This window comes from Mangifera indica, chromosome 1, assembly GCF_011075055.1.
Source record: "Mangifera indica cultivar Alphonso chromosome 1, CATAS_Mindica_2.1, whole genome shotgun sequence".
NCBI classification, from domain to species: Eukaryota; Viridiplantae; Streptophyta; class Magnoliopsida; order Sapindales; family Anacardiaceae; genus Mangifera; species Mangifera indica.
Window position 1 is genome coordinate 3,694,171 of NC_058137.1, and position 15,461 is coordinate 3,709,631.

A 15,461-nucleotide genomic window follows, 5' to 3' on the forward strand; every position below is an offset into this window, starting at 1 on the left:
TGGTCTATTTTACTTAGTACTCATGATAATCATATCGAAACTGAGTAGCATAAGGCATAATATAGGAAATTTGCAAGTGCTCCATTAGTCACAAAATGGAATAATTCTTGGTCATACAACGCAAATTCTCTTACCGTCAAACTCACCACTCCATTACACTCCTACTGGTCGATTACTACACAATACGTACAACCCCCATATAATAGTTGTGCCTTTAACAATAATTCTACAATAGGCAATCATGGGATGTGGCCTGGCATAAAGCTGAACTGAAAGAGGAGGCAATATCTAAAACTTTTTAACTTGTAATGGGGAAGACTTTCTTGATAAATTCTAAGAACCGCTGTGAGTAGAACATAGGGTCTACAGCAGAGATGGATACAGAATCAAATTGAAGAGATTTGTATGCATGTTCAATCTTCTTAGACATGTTGTAATCTTGCAAGATATCAATGATACCCAGGTACAGAACAACATCATATGACTGATGAAATAGATCTTCCTGCTTCCCAGGAATTAGCTGTGCCCTTGACGGCATGTTCACACCAAGCTGAATCTGCAGTCTGCTCACCAAGTAATAGTTTAAGCAAAATAAACAATTAAGTTCATGTACTGCAGGATATTTTAGTAGAAATCAATTTAGTCATAACAAATAAATGAGACTGATCAAATTAGGTATCTAAAATTTTTAACTTACTTAGCATGTAACATGTTTCATGCTCTGAAATCAAGCATTATTGGTTTCATTAGAAAGTAAACTTTTTATGCCTCATTTTGTTACGATTTATTACTCCAAAGGGTCCAAAGGTGCCTGAATCTGCTAAGGCAACTTTAGAGGGATGAACAGTCTTCTAAGTTTCTGATAATGCAAGGATATTATAATATGGCTTTGGTGATGATATTAATAAGGTGTGAAGATATTGATACCTTGCTGTACCAGGAAGAAGGAGATCCACCTCCTCATAACCAGCAGATGATGCTCGCAACCGGCTACCTCTAATGTGAGGGCCCACAACAATGCTACTATCATCTGTTCCACGGGGGACCAAAACAAGGCCATCTGGGTAGTTGGAAATTTCGTCCTCTAGAGAATGTGACATTGGAATACCACCAAAAAATTGATATCAGTTTACTCCCTAATATATTGCACAGCCATGCAAGCTATATTAACAAAATATTTAAATTCAGAGCAGAATCTGAGGATAAGTTCAAATATGAGGTGTCTAGGTCATGTACTACGAGTAAAATGCATCATTTAATCTGCCCATTAGATGAGACAGAATATAGGCAAGAAACCGACTCATTCTAGTCTAAGCAATCTGTTTTTTGTGTGCCATACGGAAATAGCTTACTGTTTACAGAATAATTTATAAGGGCCTCCAGCTTATTTAGGTCAGAGGCATACAGACCTTGATCTGGAAACTTCAACAAGCTATAATATGACTTTGACCAAAATAGCTCTAGTTAGCTTACCAAAAAGATTAAGAAAAAAGCTCTAGTTAGATTCAATTTACAACTCTTGTTTTCATTATGATTCTATCCACCAAAACACTACCGTATTTTATGCGTGGGTCTCAACCTACAGACACGTCTTTTTATCTAAACCGACAATTTTATTTAATAACTATGAAAGGATTTTTTTAAGTTATCTCTGTTTGAATTTTACACCAATCAGACTTAGCTGGCTGGCATGACTTTCTTATACAACATTCGACAGTAAATGTGATGCCTACCTTCCTCTGCAACAATTCCCAATCCATCTGCTTGCATGTTCATGAGAGAGCGCAAGTGCTGGGGAGCTCGATAATGCACACCCAGCAAAAGGCTGTAATCCATAATGTGCTGAGCTTCCAAAAATTTGCTGTCAGTTTCTATCTGCCTGCATCAAATAAGTTAGATATTATTTTTAATAATCACAAAGCATTTGTGTTAATTACATGCATAATACCAGTAATCAAAAAAATGTAAGTCTGATATCCAGAAAGGCTAGCCATCTATATTCTCACAAATGATGGTTATGGCATTCCAATAAATTTAGTTCATATAATATTACAGATAAAAGGAAGGCTAATGACATCAATACACCTCTCCAAATCATATAAAGTCTCTCACCACATAGAAATAGGAAGTCCTCTGGTAGTTCATATGTCACTTTGAAGACAAATATACAATGATGTCACAGTTTAGGAGGCATCACTTACTTTAATAAAGCCTCTCTCCAAGAAGGTTCCAGATAAAAGCTGTAGTTTAGATCCAAATCCTTTAGTGTTGTGTTCTCATCAATTTCAATGTTGTCTGTTGAGCGCCCCAATGATGAGCCCTTCAAATCAAATCTCCGATGAATCCTTAGTTCTGTGCAGAACATATTTCCCATCACTACAAAGCGAAACTGCAAAGTATGAATTAGTTTAGAACTATTAGCTTCTTGTGATAAAGAGCTTATATCATTATTGAAAGCAGGTTCCATGAACAGTAGCAGTGAGGCAAGCCATGGAAAAGCCAATGAGTAAACAATGCCATATAGTCTTTTGGTAAAATCTAGGAAAAAGAAATTTCTGAGAGTAATTACCTATGAAAAGGATCATCCTGAAATTAACAGTACATATCAAGTTAAAAGTATGAGGAAAGCAGTAATTCACTATGTTTAATACCTTTTGACCACTTGAAGGTTTGATCCTGTGAAGACCAAAAAATTTTGTTATGAGTGTATTTTCATATGACCTCACATGATGATGATAGGTCGGAAGCATTCTTAGAAGAACCTACACATTAGACCTCAGTTACCAGAAGCTAAAACCATTAAAGAAAGCAGAAATAAGATAATGAGCTAGATACAGAATATGAAAGATGGTAAATTAAGAATGTATTATGTATTAGGATAACAATGCTCAATTGAAAAGCATATGCAAAATGGATGTGATGAATGCTGTCTGTGGAAAGACAAATAATTAGTTAGTTATCTCCAAACTGTACGAAACACCCAAGTTCTTCCTCTCCATTTTGGAAACCTGGATCCCACTTAATTTGAAATGACCAAGTAACATAAGATTTATTGTAAACAAGTTCAAAAAAAGACATTTCCTGAAAAAAATGTTTTTGCAGTTTACCAATATAATGAAATAGCAAAACTGGAATAATGAAACAAAACTTGAGCACAAAGTTCTTGATTGAGAAGGCAAACCTTCACTTCAGATTTCCGGAGTGTCTTAATCATGAAACGATCATCTTGGGAAAGGAAAAAGACACTACCACTTTTCCCAGGAGAAGAAAGTTCCCTGAGAGCATCATTTCCACAAATGGACATCATGTAGTCAGCTGCATTAATTTTGAACATCTCCCTTAAATTCCTGTAATGAGTATCAAGAATGAAATTCCTAAAAAAAATATGGGAAAAGTATAGCTTGAGATCCACAGAAAAATATAAAATAGATATTTTGAAAGCCATACCAAAGAATTACAAGCCATCACCAATAGCTTTTTCCAAATATTTTTTTATTTTTCAAAATCTCAAGAAAAGTCAGGCATGCTTATAAACCCAGACAAAACAAAAATATCTGTTAAGAGTGTACCAAGAATTAATTCACCAAATGTTATCTAAATAGAGGTGCCCTCTGTCACACACTACTATAAGGGCAAACTAAAGAATTTGACCACATACTGGTAAAATAAACTGTTCCTTACTGAAACAAAGCACACAAGCATTTCTGCTTCATTTACGATTTTTAAATAATGAAGAATATGACAACAAGTATCCACTTCTTTAGAAGTGATTGTGTCCTATAAGATTTTATTTCAAACAAGTTCTCAACACTATTTATTTCCTGAAAAACAATTGTGTTTTCTGGTTTATAAATATAGTGAAACATCAAAACTGAAAAAATAAGTGAACCACCAACAATAAAAAGCAAACCCAACATAAGTGGGCGGCAAACTAATTTTTGTTGAACTGAAACAAAATGAGAAATATTTAGTAACCTAAAAACCATTGGGCAATAGTCTTTCCACTTGAAATCTTCTGATTGATGAGGCGGTGTTAGTTGAGACCCTTGTTTCGGAAAAATCATCCAAAAACTTGCCCGAGGACCAAAGTCTGATGCTCGAACTTCTCGCCTTTGTACAGGTGTTATTTTCCCCACAGTATATCTGACCAAATATAAGCATGATATAGCTTCAAAATCTCAAAAAAATATAATAAAGACAAAAAAAAAAAAACCAACCAAGATATCATTTATCTTACTTCTATGCCAAGTGAACTGAGTCTTTTCATGAGTTACACACATTGGACACCATTAAATAAAAATTACATAATTACCTCATTCAAGTAATAGCATGAAAATGTGTAGTAGCATACATGCTAAGTAGATCTTTTAGTTGTCTATAAAAGGACTTTGCTATATTGGGGTTATTAAAAATAAAAACAAAGAGCAGTTTACTAACTAATTGGCCTACAGTGATTGATGAAGAAAAGCATAAAACTATCAGGAAATCTTGGAATATACTAGCAGAAAATTTGTTTCTTCTTTATCAAAAAAGAAATATCTAATTAAGTGTCAAGTGAGCGAACATAACATAACCAAAAAAAAGAGTGTACCTGATTCCAAGCTGTAAACTGAGCATTAAATCATAACTCCTGTGACCTTTAATGATTGCCTCACCAGGTCTCTTCACTTCTTTCACTAGTTTTTTTTGTCGTCGTTTCTCTCTTCTAGAGGATTCTGAAAAACTGTTATTTAAAACAAGTTCACTGATCAAAACACCTTGCATATATTCACGTTCCACAATTGGTGGTACATTGGCATCACTCTCTTTCTCCAAGCCTTCTGAGAAAGATTCAGACAAGTCTAATGATGAATCATGTCCAATCACCTTTTCAATAGATACCTCAAGGCTCCAACGCCTTTCCAGGGAAACATTTCTGCTACGAGACTGCTCCAAATTTATTAAATTCCCCTTGGAGAGATTATCAGCTGAAATTCGACGACATCCTCTGTGCCCACCAATCTTGGCATTTGCCATATCCACTGAAGAAGTATGATGAGCATTTGCATGCATTTGCTTTCTCAAATCTGGCAATAGCCCTCTTTTTCTCAGAGCACTGAGGTACAGTTCTTGTGAAGCTGAACCCCAGCTGCCTTTGGGATAAAAAGATCCTTTCCCATCTTTTAAACCTCGTGACCAAGTTCCAACATAGCTACCACCATCACTCCATGTATACACTCCAATTCCATGCATCATACCATTTAACCAGCTTCCTTCAAATGAGTCTCCATTTCTCCAGGTAAGTGTTCCTTTCCCTGACATTTTCCCTCCTTTCATATTTCCCAAATAAATGTTGCCATTAGCCCAGGTATACATACCATGCCCTTCAGGTGTTCCCTGGATCCAAAAGCCTTCAAAGACATCTCCATTTGGGTAGACTTGACACCCCAACCCATGTTTGAGATTCAACTTCCATCTTCCCTTAAAGGTCAAACCACCAGGGCCAGTATAAGTTCCTCTGCCATGAATATAACCACCTAAAAATTCACCCTCATAAATAGCTCCAGAAGGCCACAGAATTTTTCCGTTTCCATGTCTCATCCCACGTTGCCATTCGCCCTCATATATACAACCATCTTGCCAAACATATTTCCCTGGACCTTCAGGTACATTGCCCAGTAATGACCCAGAATAGGATTCCCCATTGGTAAGTAAGAGCTCCCCGGCTCTAAAACCACTGGTTTCAGTTGTATGGACAGCTTCACCATTGGCCAATCTATTTATATGCTCTTTGTCAGAGATGGCTTCAAGAGACTTTGTTCTGTCTGCACAAGTAAGTGCTCCTCCGGCATTACCAGCAAGGGCCACAGGGCCAGACATGCACAATGCCCAAAAGGTCACAATTCCTTAGAAGATAATGTCTCAATATATGACAAGTAGAGATGTCATAGAAATAGCTTACAATGAAACCTGATGATGCCTAGAAAATCCTTGTCCTTTGATCTATGCAAAACAGAGAAAATAAACACTTATCAATAGTTGGAGAATAAAAAATTTCAAAAAGCATTAGATGACATCCCAAAAAGAGTCCTGCTTCTTAGTTATGGATCGATAAAAAATGAAAATGGAACACTTTCAAACAAACACAAAAAGGTACTTTGTCCACCAAATATGCTCATTCAAAGTTGTAGATGAACCAAGTATGGTTTCCAGGCTATAACGACATGAATATATGAGGGGTAAAATGAAGAATACAAGCTGACCAATTAAATAATTAAAGTAAACTTTGAGGCAAAAGCAAAGTGCATACTATTCTAAATAGGGCCAGCAATAGTAGAAATAGACTACCATATCAATTAAAATATTCCTTCTAACTATCTTTCAGCCTCTCAAACGGCAATGCAGGGAATTTATTTGTGATATTAATAAATAATTTCTTTTGAAAAGAATAAATTCACTCAGAAACTTTTTTTCCAAATGTCTTTCAAACCAATTTCATACTCATGTTGCAGGACACGAAAACAGAAATAAAGTAAAAGGAATCGAATCTCCTCAAAAACACCTTTTTAGTACTCAAAAGTATGCAGAAGAGACAATTAAATTACCCAGCTATTACTCGATTCCTATAGCCAGATGAGCGGCCATAAGAAATTTTATTACATGTTTCTTATCAAATGAAAATTAAACAGAATGAATACTTTTCAGCTTTATGAACGAATAAATCTGCCATAAAAACACGCGTTTAAGCCACAGCAGACGCTTCAAAGAAAACTTTATTTAGCTTCACCTTCTCTCTCCAAAAATCCAGCTACATAGCTTAGCTTGCATAAAACACACACCATATATAAATATATAACATCTAAAATCATTTCCAAAACAAATAAATTGAAGTATAAGCAGAAGCTCAAGAGAGAGGAAGAGCATGGCGGAGTACCTTTTAATGCCGGAAAGGGAGGAAAGAGAATCGAAAAGTGAGGGTGGAGAGAGAGGTAGTTTTGTGGTTGTTAAGAAAAGCTGAGCTGACTATGCTTAAAGGAAGATTTTACTTTTATTAAGTCGTAGATATTTGGATCGAATCCCAAGCAATGTAGACGTAGAGCTTACTGCCATTTAGCCAAAACATAAACACAAGGTAGGAGGAGGCTGACTTTATTGAAAAGCATCAGATAAATTCAACGCTAATTATATGTTTTCAGCTGAATTACTATGTCCCACCCGAACTTTGACGAAATGACCCACCCCTTAAGTTTGAAAAGTATATTTCTCACCCTTTTTTTTTCAATTTGTTAATAAACTCTATTAAAATTTGTATGAAGTCTACGTAAAGACACAATTGTACTCTATTTTTACTAAAGTTATATAATAATTTAGCTCCCAAAAAATAAAATTTCTATCCACCCTGAGGGTTAGACTTTCTTATTGTTATTATATTTTTGATTTATATATAATTTTTTGATGTCATTATCTTAATCTAAATCTACTATATCTCTTAGATCTATCACTTCTCGTACAATTCTATTATTGATGAAATCTATTTTAACTAGATTTTATTATAGCATTTTGTCATAGTCTATATTGACAAAATTGTTATTAATTATCACATGTTTTCTTTGACTCACTAAGTTGATGTTCATCAACTATCTATTTGATGAATTGACTAACTCAAGGGAGGAGTTTTGAGCAACATTCAATGATATGAAAAGGGTCATAAAAGAAACTTGTTCATGATTGATAATCACATATGTTGAAAGTATCCAAGAGGTCAAATCCTTCTCTCATCATTTCTTGAAGCATTTTGAGTTCATCGCATGCTTTTAAACTCATATTTTTCTCCTAAAGACATTGCCCATGATTGTTGTTCAAAGTAGCATTCGAACGAAATTATAATTACAAAGACATAATTTTCATTAAAAAATTCCAAGATTTAAGAAACAATAAGAAAACAAAAAACTTATATCAACACCCAAGAGAACAATTGTGCAAAATGTTTTAGAGAGAAAAACTTTTCTATTCTATTAAAGACAACCCAATTGTTAAACATATATACATTTTCAAAAGTGTCTATCTACATATAAAGTATTTTACCTCAAATTTTCAAAAAAAACTTATAAGATTCAATCATGAAAGTAATTTTAAAACTTAACATAACACCAGCAATAAGATAAGTAAATCTCTTATATTTTTTTCTCATCAATCTCTTAAACACATGAACAACGGAGATTTGAATATCCATGTCTTTAAAGATGATCTCATTCACTTATGTGAAATTCTCGACATAGGTAATTTGTTTCTTCTCCTTTAGAACAAAACAAACAATAAAAATTTATGTTTTTTTTCGACCCTTTATAAAAGTTGTGGTAACCTAGTGTAAAAAAAAGCAGTTTTTGTAAAAAAGTTTGGGGTGTTGAAGAAGTGGGAAGATTTATGGACTACAGCGGCGAATAAACCAACCTCCATGTCTAGTTTACAACGGACTTGAAATGAATTCAGTGTTGTTTTATAGAAGCAATCACTTAAGCAAGAGCGAGAAAGCAAATTGCTTGGAGTGTAGACAAGGATGTCTCTTGGCTTAGATTAGAGGTGTTTGCATAAGAACATGTAGTTATTTTGCTTTTGTTTGTGCACAATGTTTCAAAGATGATATCATATTCAATTATACATATAATATTACTTTTTTTTATTGTAGTGTTATATATATAAGCAACGATTTGTTATCATGTGATTGAATATTTTTTATTTTTAATTATCTAATTATACGATAATATATCGTTATTTGTATATATAAACTACTCTTTTTTAATAATATTATATGTGTAATTTTTACATATAAATAAAAATATGTCATTATATATTAGATAATTAAAAATTAAAAATAAAATATTTTTTAAATTATATTATAATATATTATTATTTATATATAAATTTATAGATGTAATTATATTGTTTTTTAATGTTTTTTTCAAAATTTTTTGTACGGTCAAAGTTATGCATAAATTTAATTTGATTTAGATAATCACCGCATCAGTAAAAGACAGTTCGGTGTTTTGACAGTTGAGAAGAAATCGCCAAGAGTTGATGTTTCAACTTTCAATCAGTAATCAATTAATGAATATAGGGGCGCCCTAATTAACAAGATGGTGTGCCCATGCTTACCTCATATGGCAGTGGATTTTTTAATATAATAAATTAATATTTTATTTCGCGGTTCTTTGAAGCCTAGAGTCTTCGACGTTGATAAATTGTGCAGATATTTAATAACAAAGCGATAAATACGTCGCTGTAAATCCTCCGTTCATCACTTAATTTTGATTTGGCTTGGTTTGTGGTTGATCGTGATTTGTTAAATTGGCCCCACACAAACTTGAAAGGAATCCGTCTTTTCCAGTATTTTTATTATTCTACACTGCGAATCACCTAATAATAACCCTTGTAAGACTAACAGCCACCTCAAATACTTTTATTTTCTAATTAATTACTTATTTAAATTTAATTTTTAAATATGGAGTGCAATTAATTTGGTATTGGTGTGATGTGGGTCCCATCCAGTATTTATAATGGAGATTAGTTGAAGCTGATGATATGACAATGAGAGCTTATCTTGTAATTTAAATTTGAACAGTGCTCAAGTTTATAAAATGTTAATATTAAAAAATAAATACATATTTAAGTTTCAAAAAAAAAAAATCCTCAAGGATAGTTTGGTTATTATTTATATTATGGTCTCCATCATATAGTAAATTCGTGAAAAAATATTATTTGCATATAGAATTTGTTCATATGTTAATGTATTATAACAGTTTCCTTGCTAGTTGCCATAAACTATATTATCACAAGCTGGAAAACAAAAACAGATCCAAATTAAGCAACAAAAATATTCTTCATTTGTAAAATTAATTAATTGTTCTTATCAACTAGTCACACTTTATTATGTTACAAGAAATATATTGCTCTTAAGTTTTCATAATATTATAGCTTTAGTCTTTACTTTATAATACGTCTTGGTTTAAATATAAATAATATTATGTATATTTATTTTTTATATACAATTTATATATATAGATTATGTATCATTATAAGATTAAAGATTATTTTTATCTTTAATATATACATAAATTATATATTAAAATTAGATATATATAATTTTATTATTTAAATATTATATAAACTATAATATATATGAAAGATTTTGTTGTACAAAAATATAAACTAGATTGATGATGTCCATGTGTTGGCCGTTTCTACGTTAATAAAATTTATTTTTAGTACGATAATGGACTGCCGGATTTGATTTCATTTTACCATAAACTATGTTAATAGAAGACATTAGTCTTATAATATATATATGGGCTCAATGGTATTTTCCACACCAGGGTTCGCCAGATTTGTCTTTTTCATCCATAAAGGTGTAAAAAAAAAAAAAAAAAAATTCTCATGCACAGATAAAATTCATATATTATTTTTAAGGCTAAAGCACTATTTCCTCTCATGTTTTAGCACGCTCTCAAAATTACACTCGTAATATTTGAAAAATTAGAAGTTCCACTCATAGACTAACGTTTGTTAAAATAAATAAGAGTAAAATCATTATTTTATTAATAATATTAAGAATATATAAAATTCATTATGTTTTTCTCCCATAATTTTAAAAACTAATAGATTTACCTATGTCTAAAGTTTTTTAACTTTTAAAAGTAGTATTTTCTCTCTCAAAATTTAGGATTTATTTTTCAAAGGCTATCCGACCACCATCTTTGGCCATCGGAGAAAGAGCTTGAACCCACCATCTCATTGGCCACCTCCAAAGATTATAGATGACACATCGAAGACGCATCTTCGTCCATTCTAGAAGAATCGACAAAGATCTATCTTCGTTGACTCCATCAATTCTTTTGGAATTGAAGAAGTCTTCATCGATTCTAGATGAATCGATGGAGACAAGAGTTTTTGTCGATTCTAGAAGAATCGAAAAAGATGCTCGTCTTTGTCGATTCATCTAGAATCAACGAAGAGATTGTCCATTTAAACGAATTGATGCATCTTCATTGATTCGTCTATAATTGATAAAGACGCATCTTTGTCACCTCTTTTTCCATCAGAAAGTGAAGATCTAGTGGCCAACGAAATAGTGGATTGAAGCGTTATCATTGGTTACTAGAGATAATGGTTGGAGAATGTCTAGAAAATAATCTCTAGGTTTGGAGGGGGGAATGTTACTTTTGAAAGTTAAAAAACATTAGATATAAGTGAAATTGTTAGTTTTTAAAACTATGAGAAAAACATAATGAATTTTATATTATTAATGAAATAACGATTTTACCATTACCTATTATAATAAAAGTTAGTTTATAGGTGTGACTTTGAGAATGCACTAAATCTTGGAGGGGGGGGGCAGAGAGGGGGAATAAGTCCTTTAGCCTATTTTTAAAAGTAAAATTCAACTGGAACGGAAGTAACAATGGTTTTACAAAATGAAGATCAATGGTGGTTTTGAAAAGCGATAGTTAATGATAGTGGAGGAAAAATGGGGATTGATGCGGGTGTGTTGAGATACGTTATTTAATTTTAGATTTTGTAATTAAGTTTTGTGTGAATAGTTATATGGGTGTAAAATGTTAAAAAAAAAATTAAAACTTGATATCTAACGTGGCAATATGCCATCGTGGTAAATGGTGTGTTGACATGCGAGTGGGTACCAAACTAGGCCAAAGGACTATTCTCCTCCTCCCCCATAAGTCAAAATTTGAGTGTATTCTCAAAGGTATAAACTAACTTATGTTAAAAGAGGTAAAGATAAAATAATCATTTTATTATGTTTTCTCTCCACAGTTTCAGAAACTAACTAAAGTTACTCTTGCCTTTTTTAACAGAGTTTAACCTATAAATGAGATTTCTGACTTTTCAAATTTTACAGATATGATTTTGAAAATACATTAAATCTTTCTAGGGGAAGAGGAATCGTCCTTGGGCCTACCAAACTATGTACCCAATTTTGGTACATGTAGTATTTTTAAAAATAAAAACATGATTTCATCTATTGTATGATATATATTACAAGTTTTTATTTTTTTTTGCAAGTAATATATATATTATAAGTTATCATTACATACATCCCTAAAATAAAACGACCAATTTCCTTGGGAATTAATCAGTTAAATCCTATTTAAACCCAATGCCATAATCAAAATAGTGTTCAATGCCATAAGTGACAACGTTTTGAGAGAGAAATTGGTGTTCAATTTTCGTAGACATTGCAAAATTGATGAAAGATCCTTTCATCATTTTACCACTGCACTGTGCATGAAAATATGTAAAGAAAATAAAACTAGAGTGAGAAAATGTCATGCTGACGGCTGACCGTATCTATATGGTTATTATGCTTTAAAAATGGTTAAATTAATGTTATTTAATGTAAATGATAAATTTATCTTTTTTTTTTTTTCATAGTATATAAAATGATGTAACATGCTGGCATATTAAAATAGCAACTAGCAATAAAATGTTAAAAAATAAAAATAAAATAATTAATTAATTAACTTTGAAGACAAACATGTCGTTTATAATTGTCTTCTCAAACATATTTCATTATTGTAGAAAGGCTTCTTAAGATAATTTTATATTTTCTTGATATACTATAAAGTTTATGGTTTGAGCTAATAATTTATTGTGACAAATAACTGGGGGCGTGACCAATGAAAGCAAGTTGGAGTCAATTTAAAGATGATTATTTTACAAGTGCACGCATGTCATTCCTATGTATATTTCTCTTAATAAACTATATTTATTTATTTTATCTCTTTCTATAGGCCAATTACATTCATGAATTCCACTCTAAGTCACATAAAAAACTCTTCTATATATGTATAGTTATATGATGTCATCTCACTTTTATTCTATTCTCACCAGTAACCTCGTATGTGTTTTGTTTTGTTTTAAATTTATATCCCATTCACTGATTTTGAAATAATCACAAATTATAAGATCGATTATTTCTAAAATTTGTAATACATTTTTTTATGCTTAAACTTTAAAAATGATATTTTTTCCACCTCCCTTTAAGATTTATTAGTAAATTTTGTTGTAAAATAACATAAATTTCTTTTATAGTTGACTTTTAAAATTTATATATTAATGTGATAAGTTTAATTATTTTTATATTTTTATGGTGTGTTTAATTTGAGTAATATTTTATTATCAAAATAAAAAAATTATATTAAAAATAGATTACTTAAAAGATTATTAAGATAAATTATACCAGTATATAATTTTACTTAAATATCTTTGGATATAATTATTATAAAATATTTTTTTATATTACTTGTTATATTAATTGAAAATAATATTATTTTTGTTCTAAAAAATTAATAAATAATAATATAATTAAAATAAAATCGATATTACTTGAGTAATATTTTAATACATAAGGTAAATGTGGTAATCAAATTATCACTTATATTACCTATGACATCAATTTGGTAATAGAAAATTATCGTAATATTTTATTATGAGCAAATCAAATAAGATATTGTAAAAAATAAAATATAGATTATCAAAATAATTTTTATTTACTGAAAAACAAATGACTCCTTCAATTATCGATGATATCAAGGATTTGAATTAAGAACACATATATTAAAACCATAAGAACTCTTTGAAGTACCAGAATTTGTTCATGTATGTATGTATGTATGTATGTATGTATTCTCTCTTTTACGTCCGCGTAAATTCCTTCAATTATATCAAGGTTGTGGAACTTCACTTTAACTTTATTTAGGGATCGGTTAATGCAACTAGTGACAAAAGAAATGTCAAGTAGCATTGTGATAGATCCACATGTAATCTACTTTTTATCCACCTGATAATTAAATGAACCAACCAACCCACCCCACAATATATCCACCTTTGAACCGCCACCTCTTAGACTCCACTATTGAAGATGCCTGGCCAGACCCAATTGCATGCATGCCTTCACTTTACAGAGAACAAATTTGGTTTATGATTCTACCTAACAACTATATGCATTTTAATGCTGCCACTTTCATGATATGTTAAAGGCCAAAGGCCTATGTCCCACCTAAATTTAGGTGCGATCCTAAAATCACACTCACGAGATTTAAAAAACCTAAAATCTCATCTTATGACCAATTGGATTAAATTTTTTTGTCAAAATCAAGGGTAAAATTGTTATTTTACTAATAATATTAAAAAATAAAAATTTATTACATTTTTTTTCTCTTAAGTTTTAAAAACTAATATTTTACTCTTTCTAAAGTTTTTTGTACTTTGAAAAGTTATACTCCCTCTCAAAACCTTAGAATTTTTTTCTTCCTCTCCGGTGATCTGAAAAGGACGACGACAAAATCTCTTCATCGACGAAGAGATATGGGTGAAGAGACTCCAAATCTCTTCATCGACGAAGAGATTTGGAATCTCTTTGCCCAGATCTTGGCAAATCTCTTCGTCTTCAATGAAGATATTCGTTCCAGATTTATTTACATGTATTGATCAATGGTTTAGGATGAAGAGAGGAGGTCATCGGTGTCAGAGATGGTGTCTGGAGAGATAAAGAAAAAATTTGAGAGAAAATGTGACTTTTCAAAGTTAAAAAATTTTAGATAGAAGTGAAGTTATTAGTTTTTAAAACTTAGAAGAGAAAATCTAATGAATTTTATTTTTTTAATATTATTAGTAAAATAACAATTTTACCTTAATTTCTAACAGAGAATTTTAATGGTAATTATGTCATAAGTAAAATTTCAAGTTTTTCAAATTTTATGACTATAATTTTGCGGACTTAAGTAAACTTGAGGGGGAAAAAGTCCTTTGGCCTATAAAGAATGTTCAATCTGCTACGAGCACATGGTAATCTCTTAGTAAACTCGGTCGGTAGCATGTGATTTTGACATATGAGGATAATGCCACTCACCAAAACAACTTAAAGTCTTTTGGTTTGGCCTTCTTCTCTTGTATGATCTCATCTTCCTATGATTATGTGATAGAGAAATAATGGGCGGTTCATAAAATATTACTAACCCATTTATCACCTTCTTCTCTTCTGCCGGCTACCGACCTTCTCCACCGCCGATTTCTTTTTATGTATTATTTTCCTATTTAATTAATTTGCAGCATGCCTGGTGAGCTCATATGGCTCATTCGTATCTATATAATATTCCCAATTTGTGGGCGCCTTCCACTATCGGCCATTTTCCCACCTGGTTCAATAACAAGGCTTTCCCAATAAGATAGGATTATGTTCTTTAATTTTTCCCTGTCTTTTCGTGTAAAAATATCTTATGGCACTATGTTATCTTAAACAGTTATTTTTATTTATATATACATTGGGATGACTCGACTTTCTCCATCTATAGATGATTTTATCTGTTATACATACATAGCCATCTCCTACCTGTTCATGGAGGACAAGAACAGTTAAATGTCTTTCTTATTGAGCGCCTGAGTAAATTGTGAGAGTGGAAAAAGGAAAA

The 15,461-nt window shown here is 31.5% G+C and overlaps 1 protein-coding gene across 2 annotated transcripts; it reads right to left on the reverse strand.

The window, feature by feature from the left end:
• Positions 1 to 62: 62 nt before the first annotated feature.
• Positions 63 to 7,119, reverse strand: LOC123226664 (phosphatidylinositol 4-phosphate 5-kinase 9-like). 2 transcript variants are annotated; one of them, XM_044651175.1, is made up of 9 exons: positions 6,914 to 7,119; positions 4,592 to 5,982; positions 3,976 to 4,143; positions 3,182 to 3,347; positions 2,652 to 2,762; positions 2,202 to 2,389; positions 1,734 to 1,879; positions 928 to 1,084; positions 63 to 563 (listed from the first exon to the last, which is right to left on the reverse strand). In XM_044651175.1, exons 2-9 carry the CDS (start codon positions 5,857 to 5,859, stop codon positions 299 to 301), a joined length of 2,469 nt encoding a protein of 822 aa, XP_044507110.1. In that variant the 5' UTR covers positions 5,860 to 5,982; positions 6,914 to 7,119; the 3' UTR covers positions 63 to 298. The 2 variants fall into 2 exon arrangements, with proteins under 2 accessions (XP_044507110.1, XP_044507119.1); XM_044651184.1 differs by lacking the exon at positions 6,914 to 7,119 and adding an exon at positions 6,678 to 6,700.
• Between the last annotated feature and the right edge of the window lie 8,342 nt (positions 7,120 to 15,461).

Excerpts from the sequence above, each read along its gene's own strand:
- LOC123226664 (XM_044651175.1), bottom strand. The coding sequence starts at position 5,859 with ATGTCTGGCCCTGTGGCCCTTGCTGGTAATGCCGGAGGAGCACTTACT. Across the intron at positions 2,390-2,651 it reads AACCTTCAAGTGGTCAAAAG|TTTCGCTTTGTAGTGATGGG; the intron begins GTATTAAACATA and ends CATACTTTGCAG. Across the intron at positions 1,085-1,733 it reads GGGAATTGTTGCAGAGGAAG|AGGACGAAATTTCCAACTAC; the intron begins GTAGGCATCACA and ends CACATTCTCTAG.